General features: G+C 39.3%; 1 protein-coding gene and 1 long non-coding RNA gene across 6 annotated transcripts in view; one reads left to right on the forward strand and one right to left on the reverse strand.

Moving 5' to 3' along the window:
• Positions 1–22,441, reverse strand: part of iqsec2b (IQ motif and Sec7 domain ArfGEF 2b) — a 58,094-nt gene that overhangs the window by 12,969 nt on the left and 22,684 nt on the right. For 3 of the 5 annotated variants that reach the window (XM_047378022.1, XM_047378012.1, XM_047378050.1), the window contains one exon: positions 1,012–1,306. In XM_047378022.1, the coding sequence (XP_047233978.1) occupies positions 1,012–1,306 (295 nt within the window). Of the gene's footprint in view, positions 1–1,011; positions 1,307–1,476; positions 3,585–22,441 lie in introns of those variants that run through there. The other 2 variants (XM_047378031.1, XM_047378041.1) reach the window with 2 other exon arrangements.
• LOC124875716 lies at positions 1,193–19,096 on the forward strand. Its single transcript, XR_007040106.1, has 3 exons — positions 1,193–1,331; positions 15,174–15,212; positions 18,278–19,096. It is a non-coding gene; the product is annotated as an uncharacterized LOC124875716 (long non-coding RNA).

Below are 22,441 nucleotides of genomic sequence, written 5' to 3' on the forward strand. Positions count from 1 at the left end.
TGATGCAAATATTCAGTTCTGTCTTTAGCTGTTTATTTAGGATGAACATGGAGCTCAGTGTTATGTCCTGTGCAGCCTCAGCATTACGTTTTCTTCTGGTGTTGCCCGGCATCTAGTTCCAACCATTTTCCATATCAGAACTTACCAGCTTCTATGTAAAAAAGAATCGCCACAGCATGATGATGTCAATACCATGTTTCACAGTGGGGATAGTGTGTATTTAAGATGCATATGGCCCAAAAACTTAATTTTGGGCTCATCTAAACCAGAGCTCCCTCTTCTATGTTTGCTGTGTACCCTGCAAGGTTAGCAAACTGCCAATAGGACTTCATCTGGGTTTCAAACATTACTTCATACAGTGGCTGACTTTTATATGACTAATCCATAAAGGACAGATTTGTAGAGTGCATAGCTAATTTCCTGCTAAAACATACTCCTACCTGAGTCATGAATTTCTGCAGCTCCTTCAGTGTTACTATGGGTCTCTTGGCTGCTTCCCTGATAATGCTCTTTTGACCCGACCTGTCAGTTTAGGCATGCGTCAATGTCTTTGTTAGTTTGCAGTTATGCCATTTACTAATGAGTGGTTGAACAGTGTGCCATCAGATGTTCAGAAAATTATTTTCTAACCTAAACCTCTCTTCAGTGTTATCCCTGAAAGCTCTTAAACATTTTAAGAACCCCCGGACTTATACTGAGATGAAATTACACACTGACCCAATTTACTAATTGGGAGCCCTCCAAACGCAGTTGGCTGCACTAGATTTTATTTAGAAGTATCAGAGCAAAGGAGGCTGAATGTAAAAGCATGCAACACTTTTAAGATTACTCTCTATAAAAGAACTTTGAGAACTATACATCATTTTTCATCGACTTCACAAATACGTCACTGGCGTTTCTGGTTGTGATATCACACAATATGAAAAGGGTAAAAGTTCTGAACATTGTTATTAATAGTACTGCAAAACTCTTTACAGCTCGTCACTCTAATTATACAAGGAATACCGTTACCTTCTTATCCTGCAAATCCGTTGAGAGCTCATAGCTATCAGAGAGGGCCTTGCATCTCTTATTTTCCTCCTCCTCTTGCTTGCGGAGGGCCAGGCTTGCCGGCTGGTGGCGGGTTCGTAGGGCCCAGGCCAAGCTGGCCGAGCTGGAGGTGACCACGCTGGCGGGGCCCCTTGAAGCAGAGGGAACACCGCTGCTGCTGTCACTGTAGCGCTCTGAGCCGTGAAGATAAGGCGACTGGCTGAAGGAGTTGTCTTTGTGTGTGACCGTCTCCGGACACTGGGACTCCCCTTCCACACTGAAGACGACAACAAGAAGCAGAGGTTAGAAGAATGCGTCACGAACAGCTTGAGAAATTATAGCACAAAACATTTTTGATGTCCAAAACACTGTGACTGAAGTAGATATCAGTGTTGTCCACAATAAACATGCTAAATAATCTTTCTGTATTGCTAAAACTGGACTTACTTGTAAATCTTAGAGCGGCGTGAACCTAGCCACTTCTTACCGGAATTCATCGTGAACTTCGGGGTTTATTTTATGCAGTGTCAGCTCCAGACAACATTCCCTGTTTACAAGGTGATTTGGTAATTCGACCAACATAAATGTTTCTGTCATCCGTCCACTTCTGTTGAAGAGTTCAGGGTTAAGTTAATATTTTGCCAGGTCAACATATCTTTCCTCAGTATTATGCTGTCCTTGTTTGACAAGCAGAGTAGCAGTAAAACTTTCTGACAAGTCAGCTGCTACATAAATACATTTCTGCAGCGCCGCATACCAGTAAATCTAACCTAACAGGAAAACCCAGCTTGTTATGTCAGCAGCAGCTGTAAAACCAGCACTACCAGGGTACAGGGGAATATGACAAAATGCATTAATCAAAATGCTCTTCAAGGTTTCGATTATCCAGAAATAATTACAAGTTATCCAAGATTAAACGTCTGCAGCCAGAAATGTTAATGATCATCAAACTTATCAGCAATCGAGTAAGTCCAAAAAATGTTCCAGTCCTGCTACTTTCTGACTAGAAAAGTCCACTCGAGTCAATCCCTGTGTGTGTGTGTATGTGTGTGTGTGTTTGGGAAAACAGCTACAGTCACATGTTCCTGCCTACATTTCCTCCCTGTGTTGGCCACACCCCCTCCTGTCAGCCGTGTCCGGTCTCACACTGAGTGCAGCTAAGATCAGGGATGTGTTTAGACATTACATTCAGCTCAAGAAAATGCTGATGAAAATGGCAAAGCATTTCTAAAAATGTGTGAAGATCACTAGTTAAGATTACAAAGAAAAACCGAAATGAACTGTCTGTCCAGCATTGTCCCTCCCTGAACTGTTACTTTTCAGCTGTACTGCAAGAACTTCCTGTTTAAGAGCTGAGTTAGTGAAAAAAAGCAATACTCAGGAAACAAGCTGCCCTTTTTAATTAGTTAAAATCAACATGTTACAATGGATTCTGTAGAGTTTCAAACATCCCAGCTGCCTCTTTACATCAAGACCTGGAATTTTTGGAGTGGGCAAACGGAAAGCATTGTACAATACAACGTCCTCTAGCAGGACATCCTGTGCCTTTAAGCAACACATGACTTAGCTCAATGATTGTTGAGTGTATTAACAGTGAGAGCATTGCAGCCATGTTGCATAACATAAACGTTGTAATAAAAAGTCCATTCCAACCTCTATAAGGAGGTAATTATTATAATCTGTTGTTTTACAGCAAGTCTAACAATCTAACTATAGTATAAGCCTACTTATGCCTTCTACACTGTTAATATTGTGCTTTTCCTCCACTTTGAGCAAATAATCTCCTCTTGCAGAGTTTATTATGTGCAGCATCATTTTTCAGTCCTCCTCCTCTGCTCCTTCAATAGAAAAACAGAGAACAGGGAGGGGGTTGCTTGGTGATGGTTGCTGTTGGACTTTTGTGGGCGACTAGGCAGTTGTTAGGATGAAAAACGTTGTTGCCATGGCAATGTATTGACTGTTATCATCTTTAAGGTGGGTGTTGAGGATGTTGCAAAGGTTGTGAATGACAGTCTAAAAAGTACTTCACTCCTTATGTAAATAGATGAAATAACATTTAATGACCAGAACTAAAGATGACATCTTACAGAATCAAGAACAGAAGCCTAGCTGCCTTCTTTCTAAGCACTCACAGAAGTGTCTCTTCACAATGCAGGTAGTTGCTGGAAAGGTTACTCTTACTGTAACTTGTCACACATGAGGAATGGACGGTATTTTGATTTGACTGAGTCGTAGATGTAAAACATATTGCACTAAGGATAACCTGAACTAGTTGTGAGGTTTTTAGACTGCAGTTTAAACTCAATGTGTAGAAGTTAAGCTGTCATCATATTAACAGATGAGGGAAAAGCAAGATCCGTGTCTCATAGGGTTTATAACTTACCTTATCTTGGGGGGGCATGCACACCTCCAAAATGTGCATATGGTTGCTGGGACATTAGTTGGGTTCTTCGGGCAATACAAAATGTATTTGTCGGGCTGTTAAATAGAAGCCCTGCAAAGTATTTAGCAATGAGGAGGAAGTGACTGGAGGAAAAATACAGGTCCTTCTCAAAATATTAGCATATTGTGATAAAGTTCATTATTTTCCATAATGTAATGATGAAAATTTAACATTCATATATTTTAGATTCATTGCACACTAACTGAAATATTTCAGGTCTTTTATTGTCTTAATACAGATGATTTTGGCATACAGCTCATGAAAACCCAAAATTCCTATCTCACAAAATTAGCATATTTCATCCGACCAATAAAAGAAAAGTGTTTTTAATACAAAAAACGTCAACCTTCAAATAATCATGTACAGTTATGCACTCAATACTTGGTCGGGAATCCTTTTGCAGAAATGACTGCTTCAATGCAGCGTGGCATGGAGGCAATCAGCCTGTGGCACTGCTGAGGTCTTATGGAGGCCCAGGATGCTTCGATAGCGGCCTTTAGCTCATCCAGAGTGTTGGGTCTTGAGTCTCTCAACGTTCTCTTCACAATATCCCACAGATTCTCTATGGGGTTCAGGTCAGGAGAGTTGGCAGGCCAATTGAGCACAGTGATACCATGGTCAGTAAACCATTTACCAGTGGTTTTGACACTGTGAGCAGGTGCCAGGTTGCGCTGAAAAACGAAATCTTCATCTCCATAAAGCTTTTCAGCAGATGGAAGCATGAAGTGCTCCAAAATCTCCTGATAGCTAGCTGCATTGACCCTGCCCTTGATAAAACACAGTGGACCAACACCAGCAGCTGACACGGCACCCCAGACCATCACTGACTGTGGGTACTTGACACTGGACTTCTGGCATTTTGGCATTTCCTTCTCCCCAGTCTTCCTCCAGACTCTGGCACCTTGATTTCCGAATGACATGCAGAATTTGCTTTCATCCGAAAAAAGTACTTTGGACCACTGAGCAACAGTCCAGTGCTGCTACTCTGTAGCCCAGGTCAGGCGCTTCTGCCGCGTTTTCTGGCTCAAAAGTGGCTTGACCTGGGGAATGCAGCACCTGTAGCCCATTTTCTGCACACGCCTGTGCACCGTGGCTCTGGATGTTTCTACTCCAGACTCAGTCCACTGCTTCCGCAGGTCCCCCAAGGTCTGGAATCGGCCCTTCTCCACAATCTTCCTCAGGGTCCGGTCCCTCTTCTCGTTGTGCAGCGTTTTCTGCCACACTTTTCCTTCCCACAGACTTCCCACTGAGGTGCCTTGATACAGCACTCTGGGAACAGCCTATTCGTTCAGAAATTTCTTTCTGTGTCTTACCCTCTTGCTTGAGGGTGTCAATAGTGGCCTTCTGGACATCAGTCAGGTTGGCAGTCTTACCCATGATTGGGGTTTTGAGTGATGAACCAGGCTGGGAGTTTTAAAGGCCTCAGGAATCTTTTGCAAGTGTTTAGAGTTAACTCGTTGATTCAGATGATTAGGTTCATAGCTCGTTTAGAGACCCTTTTAATGATATGCCAATTTTGTGAGATAGGAATTTTGGGTTTTCATGAGCTGTATGCCAAAATCATCTGTATTAAGACAATAAAAGACCTGAAATATTTCAGTTAGTGTGCATTGAATCTAAAATATATGAATGTTAAATTTTCATCATTACATTATTGAAAATAATGAACTTTATCACAATATGCTAATACTTTGAGAAGGACCTGTACAGAGCAGCAGGTTATAAGGTTTATACTATTTCACAGCAGACGCAGCTCATCTCATCAAAAATAACCTGGCATGGTTATTCTTTAAAGAGTGGCTGTTCCAGCTATAAAAGGGTGCTAAGTGTTGTGCAGCATGCAAAATCACCTGTACCCTCTGATGCTACTGATCAGATGATGAAAATACTGAGAGTGGAGAGAAAAACTTATTTGACAAGTACTAAGGGCACAGCAGAAATATAATTGCCCCAAACAGAAGAAGGGTTTGAAGACCATAGAGCTATATAGTTTCTATCAATCATGGCTTAATTGTCCATCATCTACCACCTATCTGAGTGAAAAATCCAGGAGGGAAAGCCAGACAACCCTTTCCCAAGCAACAGCCTCCAGCTCCCATTCCAATGTTTTCCAAAAGCCAGAGTGCATATGTAGTCGCTCCAGTGGGCTCTGGGTCCATCGCAGATTCTTCTCCCAGCAGGATGTGCCTGGAAAAGCTCCAAAATGAGATCTTTAGTAGGAATCCTTTTTAGAACCAACTCAACGGACTCCTTCTAATGCAGAGAAGCAACAGGTCTGCTTCATGCTCCTCCCTCAAACCTTGAAGTCTCAGTCTAGATCTCCCAGATTTGATTCTCATTATAGCTGCTGTAATCCAACTCCTTGTTCTTTCAGTCAGGATTGACATTAGATTAGGGGTCAGAACATGAATGGGCCATTAAATTCATGCCTTTGCTTTTTGGCTCAGCTCTTATTTCACCAAAACAGACCGGAGCAGTGCCAACATTACCCGGGACAAGGCCGCAGTCAGTCCATCAATTATCCGTTCCATCCTGCCATCACTTGTTAACAAGACACCCAAGATATTTCCTCTGGTTGAGGCACAGACCAACCCCCGATGTGGAGATAGCAGTCCATGTTTTTCAAGTTGAGTTTCCTGATCCAAAAGGTATTTTCTTTACAACAATCCCAAGGGGCAACAAGGGGGCAGCCCACATAGAGTCCAACCTGCATTGGGAACAAACTCGACTTGAGCCAAGGATGCGTATACAGCTATTGTACAACAGCTGGCCTTGTCTGAATCTGAATATTAATTAGTGATATTACATTTTAAATGCTTTAAATGCAGGTGACTTGAATTAAAATTTTTTATAAGCACTTACAATTGCCATGATGATAATTAACTAAAGTGATAGTGGCATCTAACTGCCAAGCTGCTAAATGCAAATCAATGAATATCCTTCTTACTATTTTCCCCTCCCAAGTACGTTGGAGAAACTATTGCATTTGTGGAAAAACTAAACTTCATGCAAGAGTATACCTATGTGCCATCTGTAAATAGTATTCTGGCCTGTTTTAAGGTAGTAGAACACAACTAATATTATTTGATCTGGTGTTATTCAAATGCTTGGGTTAGTTTTCTGCTTCTTTGTGCAAACTCATGACATTTCAGGTATTACTTCTCACAGTAGGATCACTACCCGACCCACCTCCAGATTCTATTCACCCTTTCCCATTCACAGTCAGCCAGCTCTGCAGGATTTCTTTATCAGCACGCGACTCAGCTGTCGGATCATGCTTGCCTAGTGTGCCTTGTAGCTTTCCAGTGGTTAAATACAGACTGACTTTGCTTGTTTACTTTTTCCACACATAGCAAAGTCTTGAGTATGTTTGGTTTTCATATCTGATTTATGCTACTTTGTATGCAAGATGTTCCTTTGGGTACATACTATCACTTATTTAATCATTCAATATTTTTAATATAAAAACTAATCTTTGTAACAGATCCTTGCTTGTTTTGCTTACTTTGGCTTTAATAAACATAGGTGTCCAGTTAGTTGAAATTAATTTTTTTGTCTGGGTTAAACCGAACTGACTGAATATAAATTGAGTAAATTAATGCTTTTCTGGCAGCAACCTTTGCAGCAATCATAACAAGTGAATATTTGTTCCTTACAGGAGACATCTTCATTTGACCACTGGTATTCTGGTCCTCTCTTACATAGAGAACTGCTCTTGCTTTCTCAGGTTTGAAGAAAAGCCTCTGCGCAGTAACTGTCAGGTATTTTCCATTGATGTTCAATAGGATTAAGATTTGGGCTCATAGAGAACCATTAAAGAATAGTCCAATGTTCCTTTTTAGCTGTCTTTGAGACCTTTTAGCTGAATGTTTTGGGTCATTATACTGTTGTTCCAGGATGGACTTGATGGTTGTGGTTCTCCGTTGTGCTCTGCACAGAATTAAGGTTTCCCATAACAGGCCTAAAGCAAAACTGAGCCCCTTCCATTTTTAACAGTTGGTTTAGTCAGTGTTCTTTCCTAAAAATTGTATTTTACGTTCTGTCAACATTTTGCTGAAATGTCTCTCCACACAAGTTCCAGTTAAACACCAGAGGTGGATAATAATTAGTTACATTTACTCAGATGATTAAGATTTTGGGAAAAAAAAGTATCTTTTGGAATAGTTGTACTGCACGATATATTTTACTTCTACTTAAATATTATTCCAAATTAATGCTACTCTTACTTGACTACAAATTCTGACTACTTTACCCCCTCTAGTTACTTCACTGAATGATGAACAACCTAGTTTTTACCAAAAATGCACCAGACACACATTTACAGTTTACATTAAAACGAGACTTCTTGTTTGTACACAAGCATCACTGTGTGAATGTTACTATCTGTCCGTTGAGCCTGTAAAGCCTGCACAGTCATTTGGAGTTCAATGAGTAAACAGTAAATATGGTCACTGGTAATACTTTGCACTGTTCTAACATATAAACTTCACCTTCTGTAAGTATTGGTTTGAAAAGCTTTATGTTCTAAAGAAATTGGTTTGGAAATGTGTGTTTTCTGCCTGAATGTATTATTTGTACTAAGTTTTATTTCATTCTTTAAAATACCAGAATTTGCACATAACTTTATATATTTTTGTCTTTTTTATTACATAATGTTTACGAATTAAATCAGGTGTTATAATCAAAAGTTTTGGCAGTCTTTTTACCAAATACCTTTTTAGTTTTATATGAATAATTGTTTGGATGGGAATTTTTTACTTGAGTACAAGTTTGGGCTACTCTGCCTTTCTCTGTTAAACACTTTGTAAAACATTCACTTTAGGAGCATCAACAAATCTGTCCAGACTATTTTCAGATATCTTTGTAGAATAACCAACAAGTTCTTTGTTGTCTGAAATTTATCAAATACTAAAGGCATGAACGTATACACTGGACAGCTGGCTTTAATCATATCAAAGAAATGAAGAGTTATAATGAGCTGTAACAAATGTCTCCCTTTCTGTAAATCGAATTAATTAAAGCTGTTGACAATACTGTACAAAAAGACAAACTGCATTCATTTTTAAATTAGAAAATCTGTCTAAAAATTAAGTATTTGCAACAAAATTCTTAGAGCTCTAAAAAAGATGGAAATTATTTCATTTATTTTGGGAACATCAGTTTACTCACTTTTACAAGCACCTGAAAAAAACCTCCCTGTTTTTCATGTTGCACAAGAAATAAACACCTTGAATTTTATGAGTAAGACGCACGGTGCGTGTTACAATTCAAAAATCTAATCGCCTCATTTTCTCAGGGGAGGTAATATCTGAAAATCCTAACAAAATCTGGCATCTTTACTTATGCCAAATAAAGGCTGTACATTTGAGAACTTCTGCAAATATAGAAAAATGCAGTTACAGCTTATTTAAAAAAATCTCTAAGGAGTTTAAACAAAAAAAAGAAATAAAATACAGTAACTGAAAAAAAGATGTCGATGAAATACAGTTTTGTTGTAGGAAACAGAAATGTGGCCACATCACAGCTGGCAGCTCATCATTTATGTAAGAAAGCCTGTTTTCTCATTGCAGAGCCAGAGAGAGAAATACTCTTGAGGTTTCCTCCTGAGGACCAGCCAACAGTATCACTACCCCTCACCATTTAATTGGAACTGAAACAGATGGCTGGACTCTAATAAACTTGGGAGTGGTCACAGATAAGAGTTTAAAGAATAAAACAAGTCGGCAGAAATTGAAAAATGAACGAGGGCTGCTGAAAAAGCACAATGTCAACTTCTCTGGCTCCTGTCCTCCAATCATAAGATATTAATGTGATGGTGTGTGTTTGTGTGTGTGTGTGTGTGTGTTTGTGGCTGTGACTGAACCCACAGCAGGACACGAATCTGCTGGATTAACCTCTCTGCAGTGTGCCCTGGGGAAGCCAATAACGGCATCCATTTGAGAGTCGACTCATTTCCGCCACAGCATTGCAGTTGTCTCAAATGGTTTCGAATCGTTTCACCATTAAACTTCAAAATAACATTTAATGATTATTTTAAAGCTCAGTATCTGATACAGTACCTTGCAAGCAATCTCCATCCTTTAAACTTTGTTTTTGATTTTAACCACGAACCTCCATGTATTTTATTGGGATTTTATGTGATAGACCAACACAAAGTAGTGCATTATTGTGACGTAAAAGGTTTTATAATAAAAGTTAGAAAATTGTTGCCTGCATATGTATTCACTTACATTTACTCTGATACCCCTAAAGAAAAAGCTGTGCAACCACTTCCATATAGAGGTCACCAAATTGGTAAATAGAGTCCACCTGCAGGTAATTTAATTTCAGTATAAATCCAGCTCTCCTTTGAAGCCTCAGAGGTTTATTAGAGAACATTAGTGAACAAACAGCATCATGAAGACCAAAGAACACAGCAGACAGGTCAGAGATAAGTTTGTGCAGATGTTTAAATCATGGTTAGGTTATAACCCTGGGATAAGCATCTCAAAGAACAGGGTACAATCCATGATTCAAAAAACGTATGACACAACTGCACAACTACCAACTGCCAACCTAAACTGACCGGTTAAGAGGAAGATATAAGAAGCCCCGTTTACAATTTAAGGCAAACATATGGAAGTATGTGCCCTTGTCAGATGACATTAAACCTTTTTTGGACTCTATGTAAAAGGCTACATGGGGCAGAAAAATTAACACTGCACATCCTACTAAACACACCATTCCCAGGGTGAAGCATGGCAGCATGTTGCTGTGGAGATGCTTTTCTTTCAGCAGGGTCAGGGAAGCTTGTCCAAACTGGAAGGAAGATGGAAGGAGTTAAAAACAGGACAAACCTGGAAGTGTTGTGGATCAAGTGTGGATCAAGAGGTGGAAGCTGCAAACGATTTGAAACTCGGATGACAGTTTAACTTCCAGCAGGACATGACATTAAATAGAGCCAGAGCTACAGTGTAAGGGGTTTGGATGAAATAATTTCTATGTGCTTGAAAGACCTAATCAAAGTCCAGACCTAAATCTAAGTGAGAAACTGTGGCAAGACATAAAACGTGATGCTAACCATCCAATGTGACAAAGTTTGGGCTCCTATGTAAAGAATAATGGGCAAAATTTCAGTCTGTCTTATGTCTGTGTCTATGTATGCCTTTTGTAGAGGTTTACCCCAAAAGACTCGCAGACTATAATTGAATAGAAAAGTGGTTCTGCATAGTAATAACTCAGAGGTACTGTGTACAAATGCACACCACACTTCAAATTTTTTGTTTGTAAAATACATTTTAAAAAACAAGTACTATTTTCTTCCACGTCACAATTGTGCACGTCTTTGTGTTGGTTTATCAGATACATACAGTTTCAATGCATTTAAGTTTGTGGTTGAAAATCGAAAATAATTCTTTTGCAGGGCGCTATACATGATGCTCAGGGCTGTCCTCTGTGAGACTTCAGCAAATACCTTTGGGTAAACCTGTGTGTGATAAGTCTTTGTAACAATTTCAAGGTTTAAAATGATACAATAATGAAATAACTGTTGGTGGAGCAGTTTCTGTAAATCTGATTTCCTTCTTTCAAATTGTCAAAATGAATGGAAACAATAAAATCATTCACGAGTCAGATCCGAGCATTCCTGTGTCGCCAACACTCTCCAGCCGGTCTGCTGCTTCACATTTTCCTGTGACCATCAAGTTTAAAACTGAAACGAGCTCAGAGGAGGCATCAACATTCCTGCTCTGTCAGATTGTTCAAAGGGCCAAAAAGTGAGGCAGGTGGAAGCATCTTTAAGCATAATCTCTTTGGATAATCTAAGGCTCTCATGCAAGAAAGATTAGGAGATAGGGATTGTGTAAACAGATACTGTCACAGAAAAATTTAAAAGTTAACTGCAAAGTGACTGTTAGTTCTGCTTATCTCTACTTATTAGTAAATTGCTTTCACTTTCTAGAAGAAATCGTATTTGAGGAAGTTGCTCATTCACTTAAGATATACTGTATGTTGTGTACTCCACCATCCCTGCAGACATGCAGAACCTAAAAGCTTTGAAGCTGCAGTAGGAGGCACAGCCATTTCTGATAATTGCTTATTAGCATTACCTCAAGAGTAGGACTAATTTTAGGTTTGGCATTTGTCATCTCAAAGGCATGTACTCTGTCAGACAGGTAGGCTGCAAACCGAAACATCATTTTTCTTTTGCTTATGCTAGTTTTTCAAAACATGTCCTTTCTTTCTAAAGATGAGAACAACTTCAAAAGCAACACATTTATTATCAATGTCCCTATTTTGGAATCTGTCTTTGAAGAAGGTCTTCCATCTCATAAACACAATGCCCCCGCGGTGAGACCCACCATCCAAACACAAAAACAGCCCAACTAAATTCCCTTTTGTGACAACTTAGGAGGTGAAATAAACGTGAAAAACCTCTTACCATCCTGGCGATGTCAGAGAAAAGACTCACACTGGTTGTGACAGCTTGAAAACACCCCCTCTCCTCTCTCTGTCTCTTTCACTTTTTCACACTCACATTTTATTGGCTCCTGTTCGCCCTGCTGAGCTGAACAGGCTGCATTCTCCACAGTCCTCTGACAGCTGCGAACTTGACTATCCTGCCCTGTTTCCCCCTCCTTCACCCTCTCTTAGTCAGACATCTGGCTCAGGCGTCTTTTTTTATCCAATGGGAAATCACAATGACACACACATGTTGAAATGTTTTTGTAATTTATTGATAAAAGTGGAAAGGTCAAAAAAGAACTTAATGAAAAAATGTAATGATAGTGTATTGTGACAGCTTAAACACCTTTTAAGCCGTTCATGTTGATATATACAGGAAGCCCCAAACATTGGTTAAAATCCTTTCAGTTTATTAAAAATGCTGCAGCAAGTTTATTTGAAAATCAAAAGGAAAGATCATGTTTCTCTAGTTTTAGCTTTAGTGTTCTTTTTACATGGTGTTTCTAAATCTCTTGTTTCAAATGTATCTCTGGTTATGAATTTGATCTTTTTGTCTTGTAAGGTACACTGAGATGACATTTGTTATGAATTGGTCTTATGCTAAAAATTCAATTCAGATTAATTCAATTATCTCAATTGATTTTAATATTGTCTCATATTTGAAACTGTAACAATACTTCAGCAATGCCATCATATTATTTTTATTTATTCAGCAAAAATATAATTGCTTGATTGTAAAACATTCAGTTTGTTTCTTCTTTGCATAGAAAGCACTCAAGGGGGCGCGGCGCTGTTAGTGTAGGGGTGAAAGCGTGCGACCATATACAGAGGCTACAGTCCTCAAATGGCAGCTGTCCCAGGTTCGAGTCCTGGACCCAGCGACATTTACCAAATGTCTCCCCCTCTTTCCTGTCTACCTACTGTCAAAATGGAAAATATAAAGGCCACTAGTGCCAAAAAAATATCTTAAAAAATAAAGCACTCAAGGCCCAGCTTCTGTGTTTAGCTGTGTCTACTTGGATGGCAGATGTTCAAACTGGGCCTGGTTCTACTGGAAGTTTCCACCTGCTACAAAGGAGTTGTTCCTCTCCACTGTCGCCACATGGTTGTTCAGGATGAGCGACTGCTGAAAAGTTAGCAACTCACTTCGTCACAGTTGGCTGGTAGCCTTAGATAGTTTACTTTTTCCAGATTGTCAGCTAAATCGGACTGTCCTGTTTTTTTTGTATCTGGTTTGAAATAGATCTGAATCTTTTATTGGTTCTTTTATCTGGAATGAACTGGATTGATTAAAACTAACTTATTTGATCAATTGAATTGTATATAATTTGTAATGAACTGGGCCTGTTTGTCTTGGAAAATGCCTCGTTATGACATCTATTATGAATAGGCACAAGATAAACGCATTAATTAAGCAGAATTGAACAGTATGTCTGAGAGTTCACACACGCCAAGAAAACATGCTAACACGTTTTTAAAAACTATGCACTTCACTCTATAATAAGGGCTTGCTAAGATAAAAAAAAAAAGTATTTTTGCAGCAAAAGTAGTTTAAAAGTCTTTCTTTTGAGATCTCATTTTTGCAACATCTCAGATTCAACTCTGGGCTTTACTGGCCTTTTAAATAACACTCATTTAGAAAGTATGTCCAAATAGAACAAGGTTGCACCAAGTTTCTTGCACATTTCATGATGCATAAAAAAACATGGTGTGAAAATGTGAGGCTGGAGTGTTATGTTGAGCAGCCCTGACTGTGTTTCACTCTTATCCGTTTCTGCCAGTTGACAGTTCCCCATTAAAAAATCACTGTCTCTACACAGAAAGCTTAAAATAAACTATGCAAGCAAATCAGTTATTGTGCTGTCAGTGAAAACACTATCATGAAGGTCTCTACCCAGTTGGTTTGGCTGTTTATGAGGATTATTTTGAATCACAGAGAAGCTTAACCTGCAGTGTATAGTTGCCCTAATGAGACGGTTTCTTTAACTGACAACTAAAGCTGCAACCTATATTCTAGCTGATGGGGAGCGATGTATTTAGATTTATTAGTATAGTGATGTACGGGAGCAATCAAGGTAACTAGTTTCACACTCAGTGAGATTTAAAAAAAGGATGTGAACAGTTTTACAGATGCAAATATTACATATAAATATTTGTATTTATTTTCAAAATTCACACTGTTTCATTTTTTATTCTGTCATTTATATGCTACTATTATTATATTATTTACATCAAACTGTAGAAGGTCTTTTCAGACAGCTCCTGATAAATACTCCATGCAGGTAAAAACTTGGTAAATGCAACCATCTCAATACCAATAACTGCAACTGTTGCCTGCAAGCAGTGTCATTCTGTATTATGATGGTTAAACAGCTTTTTAGCGCCAGATGATTATGTTTTGGGAAATAGATGTTTGCCAATCTGAATAAATAAAATTTGTATGTCACGATCCACAGGTGTTTGGGTTTTATTTTCTTTTGTGCTCCTTTCTAAATTTTCCTGGGTTTCATATTGTTAAAAAAGGTCTCACCATATTCAGTTGTTTACTGTTTCTTTTAGGGTTTTGCCATATCTGTTAAGTCTTTTGTGTTTAGTTTCTAATTTTATTATTATTTTTTGTGTTCTTTCATCTATGCAGTTTGGTTTATTCTCTTATGTTTGTTCCAGGCCTTTTCCCGTTTGGTGTGTAGATCCTTCTGAATCTCAGTTCTGCTCCCTTTGTGCTTACTAGTATCCCTGTCTCCATTTCCCTGCTTTTATTCTGCCACAGCTGTTCCACATCTCCTCTGATTAGCTCATGTGGTTCCTTTGTGACTTTCCGCCCCTGCCTCAGAATTTAAGATTTGATTTGATCTGATTTCATTGTTCCTTGCTGGATTCTTCCATTAATCTGCCTGTGCTCCATGTTCTGCTCTTCCTGTGATTCCCCCCCTGTATGTTCTCCAGTTATTTATGATTAAAAACACTGTTGCCACTTGGGTGCCTTACTAACCTGCAAACATGACATAATAGTGCTTATGGAGAATTTCCACTACAGCAGCCCAATTTGATTTAGTATATATATACATATTTAAAATTCTTATTTTAAGCTCTGTCCATAATGGATTATTATTCACCTGAATAACCACACATAAAAATTTAATTTTCAGATTTGTAAGTGAAATGGTTTAATTATTTATTCTTCATTGAAGATGGTGATCTGTTTTTGTAATTTAAATTGTCAGTTATTTAATTAATTTTGAGTTTATTTTTATTGCAGCTCTATATCCCTCCACAAAGAGTGGCAACCCCAGTAACGGTGAGTAAAAACGTTTAAATTCAGAAAATCAAACTAATCTTGAACACATTCACTCCTTTGGGAGGAAAATCCTATATTAAGTAATATTTATAAAAACATTCCCCAGGGACACAATTATTGGTACCCCTGCTGTTAATGCGTTGTTAAAACCCTATTAATATGATAGTAGGCCAATTTGTCTCCTATAACATTTTGAAAGGTTGGAGTACAGGGATAGGGTTCTTACCTTAACACCAGGGATCATCAATGGCCATCAGGTACTGTCCCACCTTTGTTATTACACTAGAATCACCTGTAGTGTTTGCCTGATCTGACCAAAGCACACGGTTCCAGTCCTGGTTCTCAGTGTGTGGTGTCAAAATAAATCTGGCTCCTCCTCCAGCCTTGTTTCTCACAGTTCCCATTGTTTGGGGATTTAAACATTTTCAGAAAAGCCATTTTCGTTTTATAATATATAAATTAAAGGCATTTCTGGACACGCAAAGATCAACTCTCATCTGCCTTACTTGAGTGGCATGCTCTCTTGTCTTTCTCATGTTGAAGAGTGTCGTCATACCACAAGCATCATGATGTTATGCATTAATATCTAAACGTTCATTTACACTGAAATAACTCTGAAACAATAATTCATAACTTAAACAAATTCTTCAAATATATATATACAGGGGTTGGACAATGAAACTGAAACACCAGTCATTTTAGTGTGGGAGGTTTCATGGCTAAATTGGACCAGCCTGGTAGCCAGTCTTCATTGATTGCACATTGCACCAGTAAGAGCAGAGTGTGAAGGTTCAATTATCAGGGTAAGAGCACAGTTTTGCTCAAAATATTGAAATGCACACATTATGGGTGACGTACCAGAGTTCAAAAGAGGACAAATTGTTGGTGCACGTCTTGCTGGCGCATCTGTGACCAAGACAGCAAGTCTTTGTGATGTATCAAGAGCCACGGTATCCAGGGTAATGTCAGCATACCACCAAGAAGGACGAACCACATCCAACAGGATTAACTGTGGACGCAAGAGGAAGCTGTCTGAAAGGGATGTTCGGGTGCTAACCCGGATTGTATCCAAAAAACATAAAACCACGGCTGCTCAAATCACGACAGAATTAAATGTGCACCTCAACTCTCCTGTTTCCACCAGAACTGTCCGTCAGGAGATCCACAGGGTCAATATACACGGCCGGGCTGCTATAGCCAAACCTTTGGTCACTCATGCCAATGCCAAACGTCGGTTTCAATGGTGCAAGGAGCGCAAATCTTGGGCTGTGGACAATGTGAAACATGTATTGTTCTCTGATGAGTCCACCTTTACTGTTTTCCCCACATCCGGGAGAGTTACGGTGTGGAGAAGCCCCAAAGAAGCGTACCACCCAGACTGTTGCATGACCAGAGTGAAGCATGGGGGTGGATCAGTGATGGTTTGGGCTGCCATATCATGGCATTCCCTTGACCCAATACTTGTGCTAGATGGGTGCGTCACTGCCAAGGACTACCGAACCATTCTTGAGGACCATGTGCATCCAATGGTTCAAACATTGTATCCTGAAGGCGGTGCCGTGTATCAGGATGACAATGCACCAATACACACAGCAAGACTGGTGAAAGATTGGTTTGATGAACATGAAAGTGAAGTTGAACATCTCCCATGTCCTGCACAGTCACCAGATCTAAATATTATTGAGCCACTTTGGGGTGTTTTGGAGGAGCGAGTCAGGAAACGTTTTCCTCCACCAGTATGACGTAGTGACCTGGCCACTATCCTGCAAGAAGAATGGCTTAAAATCTCTCTGACCACTGTGCAGGATTTGTATATGTCATTCCCAAGACGAATTGACGCTGTATTGGCCGCAAAAGGAGGCCATACACCATACTAATAAATTATTGTGGTCTAAAACCAGGTGTTTCAGTTTCATTGTCCAACCCCTGTATATTCATCTGACTTGTTCAGGGTGGCACCAGTAATTTTTACTGGTGCAATTAATATTTAAAAGCAAACAAATTAATTTAGAGATCTGAATTTTCTAAACTCTTTCTGGGGGAAATTTTGCTACTGCAATAAACCATGAATTTTATTTCCAATCTTTTCACTCATCTTTACCCGGCATGGCCATCCACTTGGAAGGTGCTTTATATTGGTCAATTATATATCCATTCCTTATCATATTTATTTTTCTCACTAATTTTTTTAATAAGAACAAAGCTGCTCTGTTTTTTTTTAAGTATCTCTCCCTGTAATAATGATAATGTCTTTAATCTAGCATCAGATATTGACAGTCTGCTGATGCAGGCTTTTATATTAATGGATACATAAAACAAAATAGACACCAGATCTTTAGCAATTGAAGGCAACACACTATCAGGATCCAAACATAAATGCTTTATGATTTGTGGAGAAATGCATTAAGGTTTGAAAATTCTGTGCACCACACAACAGACTTATTAATGACAAGAGCATTTCTGTTATTACTTTTAATGTGTAGAAGGGTACAATGTCCTTAAGGTAGAGAAGAGTGATGTAACAAATGTGTAGTGATCCAGCGTGACGAGAAAAACACAGTGGAGCGTATAAAAATACCTCAGGAAGGATGGCAGCGTCCTCAGGAGCTAAAAATCTTTATTAAATCGAAGGAATAATTAAACTTGATGGACGAGAATATTTAATAGAGGGAACAATTTACAGGATTAACAAACTGAATACAATTATTATTTTTACATTACATAATTCTCGGGGACAGAAGTTTATGGAAATCAGCACATAAATCATATGACATGACTCAACTAATGAACCCAAGAAAGGCATGGATGCAACAGCAATGAGCAGATGATGCTGATGTATTCTGACAGCAAGATATGGCTGTAAGAGAGGAAATAAATAGCAAGGAATACAGAGAGAACACAACATTGAGATTCCATAAAGTAATGATTAACACACAAAGCATGTAATACATGAATAAATCAGTGACACAGATACCACAGATTGCATGCGTTTCAATTTTCTCCCAACAGGAATGCAGCATTAATGTCTTTTTGGCGCACAGTGACGTCTCAGTTTTTATTTGCAGGTAAGCGCGCGAGTCGTCGAGAGGTCAGCCGAACCTCTGCTCAGCGTGAGGAGGGGCTGCTGCAGCCTGAGGCAGAGCAACAGAACTGATGGGCACCCTCATCCTCGCCCTCCTCACTGGGGAGGAGTCCCAGCACAGAGAGAAACACCGGACAGCAGGCAGACAAGAAAAAAAAGAGAAAAAAGAAAAGAGCAGGATAGAGAGTGAAAAACGAAGCAGTATGAGACAGAAGCAGAAAGCAAGCAGGTGGGATCTAGGACCCTTTAGTGTGGGTGGCATTAAAGAGATGAAGCTGAAACATAAAAGGCATCTTTGTCATAAATGATGCTTTCTTTAATCTGGGCTAGGATTCTCTGCAGCAGTCAATGCCATTAGATGGCAGTGTTGCAGCATCCTGTGCAGATGTGTTGGAGAGTAGCATCAGCTGAGGGATAAGTAAGAGCAGGAGATAAAAGAGGAAGAGAATCATCAGGTTCACTTGTGACTCAGTCAACCAGAGTCCCACACCTTACTGAAGATCACCGTTTCCTCTCGCTCTGCTTGAGGAGCAGTGTGTTTTTCTGAGTTTGCAGAACAGCAATCTATTAGTCACACCTGGGAGCGGTAGGAGACTGAAGGTTTTGTAGGAGAGGTGGAGGAGGTGGACGGGCTGTTTTACTGGGTTTGGAACTGCTGCAGGTGACTTACAGTGACTTGGAAATAATTTGTATGTCACAACAACAAACTTAAATGTATTTAATTGTGATTTTATGTGGTAGAGCAAAACAAAGGATACATGATTTTCAAAATCATCTATTTATATCAATAAAATCTAGTGCAATCAGTAGTCTACCTGTGTGCAATTTAATCTCAGTATAAATCCTGCAGTTCTGTGAAGGCCTCTGAGGTTTGATTTTTAGTGAACAAACACCATAAAGATCAAGGAAGACAGCAGACAGGTCAGCGATAAGTTGTGAAAAAGTTTAAAGCAGAGTCAAGCCTTGAACGTCGCACAGTAAATAAACTGGCATATAAACCTACAGGCCAGGCTATCGCAGCATTGCTCAGAAAATCAGCCAAGAGATCTTTAATAACTCTGGAGAAGCTGCTGAGATCTATTGCTTAGGTGAAAGAATATGTCAACAGGACAAATATTAATTATGCACTTTACAAATCAGCCTGAATCTGCCATGCCCACAATAAAACATGCTGTGGGGAATATCTTCTTTAACAAGGATAGGACAGAGTTTTCGGGAACATGGATGGACCTAAATACAGGGAAACACTGTAAAGAAACCCTGTTTGAAGCTCAAAAAGACTTGCGACTGGGGCGGAGGTTCACCTTCCAGCAGGACGACGACCCTAAACATACAGTCAGAGCTCCTATATAATGCTATTGATCAAAGCATGGCCATGTGTAAGATTGGCCAAGTCAAAGTCTAGAACCAAATCCAATTAAGAGTCAATGGAAATGCTTTAAAATTGTTCATGGATGCTTTCCTTCTAATATGATTGAGTTTCAGCTGTTTTACAGGAGAATGAGCAAAAATGTATCTCTAGACGTTCTTGCAGCATAAGGTTTTGACTCAGGGGGCTGAGTAAAAATGCACTTTGAGGAGTTTATTTGAAAAAACATTGTGAAAACCATGTATCATTTACCTTTCACTTTGAGTCTTATACAATGAAGTTCGAGGTTGTAATGTGACAATATGTGCAAAGGCACTCTACAAGCCTCCTTATCAGTGGAAAAGGTTAGCCTTGCTTCCTATACAATCACTGTAAACAGGAACGCTGTGGCCCTTACCTGTTGTCCTGCTGTAAACTTTGGTCATTAGACGGGCAGCAATACTGGTGGAGGCTGCCGAAGCTGTGAACGGTCAGACTGGTTGGAAACAGAGCGGAAAAGGCAACACCGCTGACTGCAGTGGGTGTGTTGGGAGCCGAGGTGGGCTGCCCTGAGACAGACGGACGCCGGACGCTGACAGGGAGCATTCAGAGATGGACAACACATACAGAGAGACACACAGAGTCATGAAGAAGCTGAGGGACACAGAGACACAAATGATCAGCACAGAAGCAGAAACAGTGACTGAAAGAGAAAGCAATCTGAAGCTGCACACTTGCTGTGTGCTAGAATGATCATACAAGGAATGGCAGTTCTGGAAGACACTAGATGCAGATGTGTGACAGTTTGCACAGAGGTCGACAAGAGCAAGGTCACTAACTTAATCTCGCCCACACAAACAAAACAGGTTTGCTGAGAACTCCCTTCTGGTAGATGCATGACTTATAAGGGGTTTAAAGCTGAACATTTAGAATTCAAGAAAAAGAAATGAGGCAATTTAAAATTCTGAGTTACTCAAAGCTGGAGTTTTGTTAAACTACCCTGCTAGATTACATAAAAGCTCTTTCCTGGTCTGCAGTGGAGTTCTTTTCTGGATCATCTTTTATGGAAATGGGAAAGCACTCTCTGTAATACATGCAGAAGTGCACATAAAAACACAAAAGCCTCTCGGTTGCGCCTCTGCTCTGATAGGAATTAGAGATGTTCCATCTGCAGCTGAAGAGTGAGCAGTGGTTAGATTAGCATGTAAATGGCTGGTTCCTCACTGGGGCCAGCTGCTTTAAGGACAGACAGTCTCTGACACTTTAGCATGTTAACCCTTTCAGAGAGGGTAAAAAATACACAAAGTGGGGTGAAAAAGGACACAAGATGTTGTATTTAAACAGTTTCCTGCTGTCCATGGTGAGCTAACCTATTCAGAGTAAATGTCTTCTTGAGTGACACTTTTCTTTTCCTAAAAACTCTGATTTTTACCAAGTTCCTTGAAACACAAAACAAATTTCACCCAGTTTTGCTGTATTATGTGAAACAAAAAGGAAAACACATCCTGCACTGAGTGACAAATGCCCTCATTAGTATGAATAGTAGTTTATTTTAAGTTAAGCCTACACATGCCCTCCTGCTGCCGTAAATGTTTACTAGTGCACCAACTCAACAGCTAAAAATAGTTCTCATCGCAAATGTAAAATTTACTCCCGCTTGAGTCGATTTTCTTAAAACTACAGAACCGAGCTGTTTTAGAAGAACCACTAATATTTTTACTTCCCACATTAATTATAACCCAATGACCTCTGAAATTGCTCATATGCAATGAATTTACAAAAAGTGAAAAAGAAACAGTACATCTCCACCTAAGGCACTCTTGAAGTTGCTGTTTCAGTATTAATGGCTTTCATGAGCAAGTAGAGAGCTGGACCAGCAAGTGAACAACGGACTTATAAGATGGAGAGAAATTATGATCTGCAACAACTGCTCTCTGTGAAAATATATTCACTTTATCAGTTGAAAAATAACTATGTCTAATTTGCTGTCTTATCTATTTAATTCCTACAGATCACATTTGGATTGACAAGATTAGCGTACAACATCACTTTCAAAGCCCTTGGGTTTTTGTGAAGAAACAAATGAGATGCACGAGTGGGCAAGAAATGAAAGTAATATTGTATGCATTATCCTTTAAGGGTGCATGTTTCATTTGACATAGATATGTTCAGCTGCAACTTTTTCCTCATTGTCTGACGTTACATCCGAATAAATGTTTTGTGTCTTTAGGTTAGGATTATTTAAATTATTTTTAAAGAAAGTATTTTTTTTATTTCAAATTAAGTGTCCATACACTACTTTCCCTTTCTTCAATATGAGAATGTCCATATGATAATTTAATGGCTTTATAAGTTTCTAAGAGTAAAAACAAAGTAATTCTGGGTCATTTGCAACATCTGAATTGATTGGTGGTACACCTGTGGATGTATTTTAAGGCAGCATCTTAAACATGCTGCTTCCTCCTGTGACATCACAGGAAATAAAAGAAACCAGGGAAGACATCAGATCCAGAATTATGTAGCTGCACAAGTCTGGTTCATTCTTGGGTATAATATCCAGATGCTTAAATGTGCCATGTTCATCTGTTTAAACAACTATCTGCAAGTCTAGACATCCTGAGAATGTCCAGCCATTATACAGGATTCAGGAAGGAGACCCTATCTCTGACCCAGAGACAAACATGTTTTGCAGGAAACTGTGTGTAACAACTCCAGAACAAACGCAAACATCCTTGTGAAGATCAGGGAAGGTCAATATACACAGTGAAATGGGTACTGAACCCACATGGGCTGAAAGGC

This window comes from Girardinichthys multiradiatus, chromosome 1 (assembly GCF_021462225.1).
Source record: "Girardinichthys multiradiatus isolate DD_20200921_A chromosome 1, DD_fGirMul_XY1, whole genome shotgun sequence".
In the NCBI taxonomy this organism is placed as follows: domain Eukaryota; kingdom Metazoa; phylum Chordata; class Actinopteri; order Cyprinodontiformes; family Goodeidae; genus Girardinichthys; species Girardinichthys multiradiatus.